Genomic DNA, 10,073 nt, shown 5'->3' on the forward strand with positions numbered 1-10,073 from the left:
TGCTGGGAGGGCAGGATCTCTGCTGGGGACAGGAATAGACTGAACAGGCTGATCCGGAGGGCCAGCTCTGTTCTAGGATGCCCTCTGGACCCAGTTGAGGTGGTGTGTGACAGGAGAGTGGTGGCTAAGCTGTCATCCCTGTTGGACAACAGCACTGAGCAGCTCTTTCAGTGGCAGGCTGCGGCACCCACGGTGTGGGACCCACTGCTGTCAGACTCCACAACAAAGACTTCAACTGACCAAACACACACATCCACACATGTGCAATAGCAATAACACTAAGTGCAATACTCTTTCTGCCATCGTTGTGTTATACTCAATTGTATATAGCATCTGTATTCTATTTTATTCTATTGTATATAGTATTTTATTTTATTTTATTCTATTCTATTGTGTACAGTTGTGTACAGTATCTTGTTTTTATCTTATTCCACTGTTTTTCTAATTTTCCTACGTAACTTTGCACTGTCCACTTTCTGCTGTAACAAAACAAATTTCAAACGTGTGGGACTAATAAAGCTTATCTTATCTTATCTTATTTGGGGCTCTTTACCCATCCTTAACCAAACTTCGTTCCATCTAAGTTTAACCAAACCTACCTAACCTACCATAGCACTGTCACATTTTTATGGGGTCAAATAAACATCAAACTCTTATTAAAAGCCAGCTATACTAATTTATTTGGGTTATTTTTAGAAGAGAAAGTGTTTTGTACAATTCAGTGCAATCCACAAAATAATAAAAATAAAATTATAAATTCTGCTCATTTATGCGCTTGATGACAATGAAACCTTGAACTTACTTCAGCATATGTTTTAAATCAATGTTTTTGACCAAACGTTGATGAATCATTCAAAATGTATTTCAACCTAGCATATTTGCCATTAACATGACTGTGGTTGCTCTGGGGGTCGAGCTACATTAATTTTACTTTCCACTTTGTAGTAGAATTTCAAGGAAATGAAAAACATTGAACACTGGCACAAGGATTACCCTAGAAAACTAAAATGCCTACAGATGTTGACTTTCTGAGATCTTCTTAAAAAACTTTTGCATCACGAGTTCATGCACCATAAACCTCACTACATCAGTAAACACATACATAATAAATTAAAAATTGCATTAAAATAAAATAACTTACATAACAAAGTAGGTCTCCTGTCTTTAGTATCTTTATTCTCACTATTTTGTGATAGATCATTACAAGAACATTAATCTGAAGAGTGGGTGATCTAAGCAGGGTGGAGAATTTCACATCTCAGACAAACAACTCTGCCTCAGCACTTTATCACCTCCAAAATAATCTATTAAATCTCTACCAAAGAAATAAGCAAATCTCTCAGTACTTCCCGAAAAAGAGCTAGGATGTGCCAGGTTTTCTCCTGAATCTCTTTGCATATTAATGTCACAAACCCAAATTCAGACAGCAGAGTTTGCATGTACTCAGGCTTCAATCTCTTCAGAGGAAATTACATTTATTTACTTTCATTCCAGCAGTCTAGCTCCACTTGCCTAAATGTGATCATTAGATTTTAAGACAATATTATTTAATGATCAATATACTACATATAAAGTGAAGTACAAAGGAAATTCTTATTTAAACAGAACAATTCAGTGAAATAGTTCTCGGTACAATCAGACAGAATCTTTGTGGAATTGTTTTGGATCAGTGCCATCTGTTTTCAAATGCCCTTCCTATTATTCGTGTCATTGGTGATCCTTGGAGAATTAATTTACAATATACATAGAGTCAATGGATTAAAGGCTATATGAATGAAATTTTGGTCAACTCAGACACCTCATAGCAAAACCTGCCTTTTTTGTGTGATTTTTAACTATTAAGCTTATGGATTATTATTATTATTATTATTATTATTATTATTATTATTATTATCATTGGCTTATTGTTATTGGTTTATATTTAAACACTGATTCCCTGATGTATTTTGTTTTACTTCTCTTTTTCTGTTTTCTTTTTAATCACAGTACTTTCTTTTGTGTAATTTTGACTTTGTTGAACTCTTTTGTCTTATTTTTTTTATGTCATTGAACTACAGTCTGTATTTTTATTATTTTAAATTGAGTAAGTCCCAAATACACATTTGTAAGGCATTATTTTAATCTTGAAAATACACAGTGCATTAAATAAATGTAACATTAAATAAATGCAACATTATACTCAAAATACTAAATTGATTAAAAGGTTAAACAAGGGTATTTTTTTAATTCATATACCCTAAACAAAGGACAAATCTAATAACTGGTTGCTGCATTCCAAAAGTTCCCCTGTGTAATATGCCTGTGATGCAGTGGCGGTCCTAGCCTGTTTGGCGCCCTGGGCGAACACTCCCTCTGACGCCCCCCCTCCACCACACACACACACACACACAAAACATATTAAGGATCGTACATTAACATAAAACTGTTGTCCACACACACATATGAAGACAGAGAGAGTATGCATAGTATGCAAACGGCTACCAAACAGACATCATAATTCTTCATACAATGAGAACAGGACAAATCAACAACTGACAATGACTAATTAATATTAAAATCTGTAACATAATGTATTGTTTGGAGTTTAATCTGTTAGTGTTACTATTTTTACCATTTCTTCTTGGAGCAGCTGTAACACACGTAATTTCCTTAGGAATTAATAAAGTATTCTGATTCTGACTGTTTCAGGATGACCTGCCATTATCCAATGACACATCTGCTTACCTGTATCTTTTGCTCGTTTCTCCTCCTCTTCTTTTCTATTTTTTCTAAACTGAGCACCTGATGGCTTTGAACTTTTCTTGTCCATCTTCCATTGGTTTTAATTTTGCACTCCAGTATGAACACCCGTCCTTCAACCCGAGGATCACCACAACATATCCTAACAGACCTACACCGTAGTTCACAGATTCACTTTGTCTAGGGTGCATTTCTGAGATTTCACACAACCCAGGATTCAAATCATGAATACATAACAGACTTGGATTTACAACATTAGGAATGAAATGTGCTCGATTTGGAAGCAGCCGGGGCTCCTCCCCTTTCGACGGGTTATGTGTGAGACTTTAAATCATCAAACTGTAAATTTTGAATTGTCATTGATCCCTTTACCCCGAGTCCTAAAGTCTATATTTATTTTCTTACTCTTCTTATATTTATTGTTTGTTTACTTGCACTGCTGTAACTGGAGCCTCGTCGTCTCGTCTCTCTATATACTGGACTGTATGTAGCGGAGATGACAATAAAGTTTACTTTGACTTCAGCAGCGAGCAGGCGCACCGAGGGCTCCCGCGCTCACTTTTCGTGTATAGAATTTTGAAAAAACATCGGTGCAAATTATAAGTCTGTATCATAATGTCTGGTGTTTTCGTGTTTGTTATTTTGTTTTATTTTGCTAGTTGGTTATTAGATGCCGCTCCAGTCAGCCAGAGAATCCCCCGCCGCCCCGCCCTCTCCTCTCTGCGCCGCAAGCAGCAGGCGCACCACGCAAACGGAGGGCGCCCTTACTCCCAGCAAATGGGCGATAGAAAACTGATCGATGCCTGTGCCATTCCCAATATGCGCTGGCTGCCGTAGGGGCAGCATGAGTACGAGCGTTTTTTTTCTTTTTTTGCCGATGCCCGTGATGCCGCCCCCCATCACGATGCCGCCCCGGGCAACCGCCCGTGTCGCCCGTATCTAAAACCGCTACTGCTGTGATGCCTGTGATCTTATGCATGTGTGCAACTTGTTTCACAGTTTCTACAATTTATCTAATATAATCTAATCGACATTAAAAAAAAAGCTCACCTTGCGTTTAAATAAAATAAATAAATAAAAAGTTACGAAATAAAGACAAAAAATAAGCTACAAAAGGTATTACTTTTCAGATAGACACACAGGGAAAATTTAAGCCTGACGATACCGCTTCCAAGCTTTTGACATGTGGTCCACTAATGCGATTTAGCTCTGAATGAACTTTCTAGACTTCCGTGGAACTGATCAGCTTTTTTAAAGGGGGGTTAACTCTTGTACGCCAATGTTGTGACAGACAGTGAGATAATGTAACATTATATCTAATCCTCATATTTCTTAGAGTTTTTTGTTGCATTGTTATAAAAAGTCAAAAAGTCCAGACGGTGGATTAAACGTTGACGTATTTTTGACTGTGACCCATATCCTCCCTACTCGGGGTTGGCAGTGGTACATTCCAGATGACAGCTCGTTCTGAGCTAGCTTTCATGCCTGAGCGTCAGCAGCATACTGTTGGAGCCACAGATAGAGTAGAGTTAATTCATAACTTGGTGGTTTATTTGTGCCATAATTGTCTCATTTGAAACATATATTGACCAGAATGTCTGCTCCAAAGAAGGGAGACTTGTCACCAAGTGAAAAGGAGCTGTTTGAGGTTATTACTGCAGGTAAGCCGGCTAACGCTAATCCCTGAAAACATCATACAGCAGTTGGCTCCTGTTCGTATGAGAAAATATGACTGAATTAAATAACTGACACACACGTAAAGCCGTGATGCATGTTTGCAACTCCTTTATTAATAGCAGTTCACTTTAAAATTAGCTGTGGCAAAGCTTGTGAATAACTGGTGTTAGCTCAAAGCTAATCATTCGGGCTAAAATGTAGTCCCACCTCAGTAATGGCAACTTACAGGATAACATGAGTTTTAAACGTGATCTAAGTGGACCGAACTACATGGCAGATGATAGTGCAGCATATAAAGTGCACTATAGGAGCCTAATTTAGTACAAAGTATTTGAATTTAATTTATGCAGCTGCATAACTGGCTGTAAACCGTAGTGTTGTGTGTACTGAAATAATACTGAGGGTTTTTTTGTCTTTAGGAAACGTTCAAGAGGCCTCAAGGTTGCTGGGCTGTAAGGATGTTCGAGTCAACTGTTTGGATGAGGTAAAAGAGCATTTCTGATCTCAATATCGAGAAAAAAAAAACATGCACATGTAACAAAGCACGTTATCTGTCTCGTCTCTTTTGCGTATTACATCTAATGTTCACCTGAAATGATAATTTTTAATTAGGTTTAATTTATAGTAACAGCGTATGCACTGTTAATTCTTTTCTGAGTACAAAAACTACGTCTGGAGTTACAAATTGACAAGTTACAGGACATTTTTCAAAAGCTCTTCTCTACCTTGTCTACAAGGTGAGGGGGGGCGAGGTTATTATTTCTTGTCTCTTATCCTTTTGACAAAAATAGCATTCATCTCTAATTATTATATAATCATCAGGCCAAAATGTTCAAATGGTAAAATAATAAGTACAGACACTAGCTGTGATTTCTCCTAAAAAGTAAGTCTTTTCATTTCAGGACTGCAGTTTATTTGTTTTAAGGAGTACACATGATGAGCTATTTGAGAGAAGCTTAAACACATGTATTGCTGAATAATTGGACCAATTATAAGGTACCACTTGGAAGGGCTTTAGGGGAAGTTTTTTCTTGTCCACCTGTCAGAACCAGATGGTTGTAGTTTGATGTTTTTTAACTTCACGGTACCTGTAGCAGCTGGTGAAGGTAAATGGAGATGGACAATAAAAACAAGCATTTTTAACTCTGTTTAGTAGCAATTGTAATAACTGTTTGTTTGTTTTTTAAATTTATGAATTATGACTTTTTTTCGGTAAATATTTACTTATTTCTGATCTTTGCTTATATTGGCAGTTTTTCTCAACTTTTTTGTCTCATCCACAGTATGGGATGACTCCTCTCATGCACGCCGCTTACAAGGGAAAAGCAGACATGTGCAAGTTGTTGCTGCAGCACGGTGCAGATGTGAATTGTAATGAGCATGAGCACGGATACACAGCGCTGATGTTTGCTGGCCTGTCAGGTAAAACCTTTAGCATTTTGGTGTTAATCGTTCCAACAGCATCACTGAAGAATCAGTTGTTTTTTATGAAGTGTTGTGACTTTCCTCCTTTTGTGCCTGTAGGAAAGACTGATATCACATGGATGATGCTGGACGCAGGGGCAGAAACGGACGTAGTTAACTCTGTTGGAAGGACTGCTGCACAGATGGCAGCTTTTGTTGGTACGTTTGAAGTAATGGTTCAGTTTCAGGTCTCAGTGGTCTACACACAACGACAAAAAGACGGAGACAAAACATTTTTAGTCAGAAAAAAACATTATAGTAATATTTTTTTCTTCCTTTTGTCTGGAAGAAAAAAGCTAGAGCTTGGCATTAGCTTCAGTTTTTTTTTCTTATTTATTTATTTTTCTTTTTAATAACATCCCTTACCTACATGACCTACATTAGATACATATTATTGGAGCTGACTGATCTTGGGTATGATCACAGTTTTTTTGTTTGTTTGTTTGTTTTGTTATATCACTTCAGGTTTTGCTAACTGGTACATTCCACCATCAGTGGCCTCCATACACACTGAAGAAGTCTTAGAGTTGCCTTTAGTTTTAAGTTCTGTCTGACTGGTTGTACATTTGCTAAAACAAATGAACAAACTCCTTTGTTCTCTCTTTAGGGCAACATGATTGTGTCACAGTGATCAACAACTTCTTCTCTCGTGCCAGACTGGATTACTACACTAAGCCTCAGGGTTTGGAGAAGGAACCCAAGCTACCAGCCAAACTTGCTGGACCTTTGCATAAGGTCATCATGAGCACCAACCTGAACCCTGTCAAGGTAAAGCTTCACTGATTTCTGAAAGCTCATGATATAAAAATATATAATTGATGCAGCTGTTGTTATTACCCACTGGTACAGATTAAAGTGCTGCAGTCTTTTATTTATTCATTTGCAAATATTACTCTGATTTTTTCTGGTTATGGGCATTGTGCAGCAAACTTTCAAATACATTTTGTCACCAAGCAATGGGGTATAGTAAAAACAGTCAGTTACTGGTTTAGCTCTGATTGACTGGTCAGCAGCCGGGATGTCCTATGGTGCACTTGGAGATGTAAACGGAATAGAAAATCAGATTTTCACATTGCAAATTATGGGCAAAGACATTAAATATAAACTGCATTTCTTTCACTAAGTAATTTCTTTTACTTTTCCTGTTTTCCAGATGGTGATGCTGATAAAGGAGAATCCTTTACTGGCGGAGGTGGAGGCTCTGGACAAATGTCGCCGTGTGATGGAGCTCATCTGCGAGAAGTGCATCAAACAGCAGGACATGAATGAGGTGTTGGCCATGAAAATGCACTACATCAGCTGTGTGCTGGGAAAATGTGCCTCCTTCCTCAAAGACCGTGAGGACAAGCTGGATGGTCTCCTTAAGAGGTGTGTGATCTAAAAATTATTTTTGTTAGACCTAAGATTTTTTTTTTTATGTGTGTTAAATAAATGTAAAGGTAACACATATTAGAATGTGTCCTTAATTTCATTTTTTGAATGCTTCTAAAGCAGCTTTTCGTGGTACGGCATTTGTTTTTGTCAGTGTTGACCAACATGGACTGTAACAACACTGATGGTTATTGTACCCAATCTTACACCCAAGCCTGATCCTCAGTGGAGCTCTGTCTGCTAATTAATTTTGATTTTAGATTCCAAAACACAGTGAATTAACTCTGAAATTATTTTTAGGATGACATCTGCTGTACAGTTATAAATACCTCTAATCCTTGTTTTCCAGCTTGCTGAAGGGTCGGGACTCCGATGGTTTCCCTGTGTATCAAGAGAAGTTTATCAGAGAATGCATTCGCAAGTTCCCGTACTGTGACGCTACTCTGCTGCAGCAGCTGGTGCGGAGTATCGCTCCTGTAGAGATTGTGAGTTTGCAAATCCAAATCATCGGAAAGCTAAATGGATCAAAAGGCTAAATTAAGCAATGTGTATCTTTTCATGTAAAAAAAAAAAAAAATCAGAACTTAGTTTTGAATGGGTCTCATTCAAGTTGAATGTGTTTTGTAATTAGCTATGTGTGGTTGATTTGTGTCTTTTTTTTTTCTTTCATTGCAGGGTAACGACCCCACAGCTCTGTCAGTGCTGACTCAGGCCATCACCGGTCAGGTCGGCTTCATGGACGCAGAGTTCTGCACGACCTGTGGAGAGAAGGGAGCTGAGAAGAGATGCTCCATCTGTAAAATGGTGAGCGTCAGGGCTAAAACAGATTGTCAGTTTCACCTCAACAGTGAACCTTGTTGTTGTTTCTTTGTTTTAATTTTAGGTGAAGATATTTCTATTATCTTTTCTGAGAGTCCTAATCTTACTTTAACTGACTGCTTGGATTGTTCACCTATGTTGATATAAATGGTTGTTTATGTCAAAACCAGGTAATCTACTGTGACCAAGCTTGCCAAAAGATGCACTGGTTCACCCACAAGAAAATTTGTAAGAAGCTCCAAGAGCAGAGAGAGAAGCAAGAAGCAGAAGCAGCCAAACTGAGAATGCAACAGAACAAAGGTACTTTCTCCATCATAGAGCTAAAATAAGTCACACAAAATAGTCAAACAAACATTTGTCCCGCAGAGGCATCTAAAGACATTACTAAATGTTTATAATAATGGTGTTCTAGTAAAGTAGCATCAGTTCCATTTTAAGGTCATTTTAACACCAATATCTGACTTTTTTACTTAAAATCGTCTGCTTCAGGATCAGTGTGAATACTGACATCATGTTTCAATATTTTTTTCAATTAAGTTTTTTTTCTTTACTTTTACATTATTTTATGTTATTTATTAATTTACGTTGTTTATTGAGACATAGCTGAGATACAAATTGTCATTTAAAGAAGGAAATTTTTTTTAATTTTCTCTGCTCTTGGCTCTGCATGTTGTCATAGAGGGATATCCTTAGTAGTCATCCCAGCCCACCTGCTGTCAAATCTGATGGGTGTGAGGGTCAGCCAATCAGCAGAAAGTTGCCTTAAAGGAAGGATGGACTAAGGGGCTGCAGTAAAGCCCAGTATGAAATGAATGAGGATTTTTTTTTTTTTTTTTTTTGTAAACCAACTGTCATCAAGAGTTGATCAGGGATAAAACACAGAGCTGCATGTGATTAAAATAGGCCCAGTTTGAATGACTTGTGTCTTGTTTGTCTTTCAGAGGAGAGTAAAGCTGTGCAGGATGCCACAGACTCCATGCAGGAGCTTTCAGTAGAGACTAGCAGTGAGGTCACCCCCTCAAACACTGCAGCAGAAACAGAAACATCAGACCCTGCAAGCACCCCAGCTGCTGACAACTGAGGAACATCTGACAATTAAAGCCAATGACCATCTTCTCTAGGGTCTATCCATACACCACAGATGGAGAGCAAACTGGTCGTAAGACTAAACGCCAGATAAGGACTCGAAGAAGGACTCATATTTATTAACAACCTGAGGCTCTCACCATAATGGCAAGACACATCCAAGGAATGCCGCAGTCTTTGTGTCCTTTTTCTAAGTTAACTTTTCAGATGGAATTGTTATAACATGTGAATGTGAACACTGTGTAGGCTAAAGTGTTTGTGGTAGACGTCACTGGGAGGGATTAGTAATGGCTCACATCCGCTATGGAAAGCAATTCTGCCTTAAACTGTAGCAAACTGTGTGGGAATGAAGTAGCCAATCAGAGTTGTTGTTTGTTTGCAGTTATTTGATTTATTACTTGGGACGTCTTTTGTACTGAAAACATTATGGGAGCTGTGAGCAAATGGCATGGCTGCACAATGTTGACCAAAAATGTATATTTTTAAATATAAATGACATCAGTTTATTTTTCGTGAATGATGAGATGTGACTTTAATTCTCAGGATTTTCCAAATTCTGACTAAATGAAAACATTTCCTCCAGCATCCACTGTTGAACAAGGACATCATGTCAGAAAGCCAAGTGTCAGTTTGTCTTGAAAGATCTCACTGCTGTGGTTTTGATGTTCTTTCATTTGTTGTGCACCAGGAATTATTAGAGAAGCTGAAGTCAAAATATCAAGTTCAATAAGGCTGTTATTGTTCTGAGAGCTGGTGACTTCCAATATGTCTGACAGCTTGATCTTAAATACATAAAACACTGACCAACTTCACTGAAATATGCTGTAGATTTTCATTTTTTAAGTGTATTTATTTATCTTTGTACACTCACTTCTGAAAGCATCCGAGTGTGTTTAGTGCACACACTTGTACGGTCA

At 37.9% G+C, this 10,073-nt stretch overlaps 1 protein-coding gene across 1 annotated transcript; it reads left to right on the forward strand.

The window, feature by feature from the left end:
- The first annotated feature begins 3,994 nt into the window (after window positions 1-3,994).
- On the forward strand, window positions 3,995-9,974 carry ankmy2a (ankyrin repeat and MYND domain containing 2a). Its single transcript, XM_031758589.2, has 10 exons — window positions 3,995-4,400; window positions 4,836-4,900; window positions 5,700-5,838; window positions 5,941-6,039; window positions 6,488-6,648; window positions 7,034-7,248; window positions 7,601-7,736; window positions 7,927-8,055; window positions 8,241-8,370; window positions 9,012-9,974. Exons 1-10 carry the CDS (start codon window positions 4,334-4,336, stop codon window positions 9,149-9,151), a joined length of 1,281 nt encoding a protein of 426 aa, XP_031614449.1. The 5' UTR covers window positions 3,995-4,333; the 3' UTR covers window positions 9,152-9,974.
- The last annotated feature ends 99 nt before the right edge of the window (window positions 9,975-10,073 follow it).

Source organism: Oreochromis aureus, linkage group 11, assembly GCF_013358895.1.
Source record: "Oreochromis aureus strain Israel breed Guangdong linkage group 11, ZZ_aureus, whole genome shotgun sequence".
NCBI classification, from domain to species: Eukaryota; Metazoa; Chordata; class Actinopteri; order Cichliformes; family Cichlidae; genus Oreochromis; species Oreochromis aureus.

What these genes read in the sequence shown, in the direction of transcription:
- ankmy2a (XM_031758589.2), top strand. Translation starts at nt 4,334, where the DNA reads ATGTCTGCTCCAAAGAAGGGAGACTTGTCACCAAGTGAAAAGGAGCTG. An exon ending in GAGTCAACTGTTTGGATGAG is followed by an intron (nt 4,901 to 5,699) that starts GTAAAAGAGCAT and finishes TCTCATCCACAG; the next exon opens with TATGGGATGACTCCTCTCAT. An exon ending in CTGGATGGTCTCCTTAAGAG is followed by an intron (nt 7,249 to 7,600) that starts GTGTGTGATCTA and finishes CTTGTTTTCCAG; the next exon opens with CTTGCTGAAGGGTCGGGACT.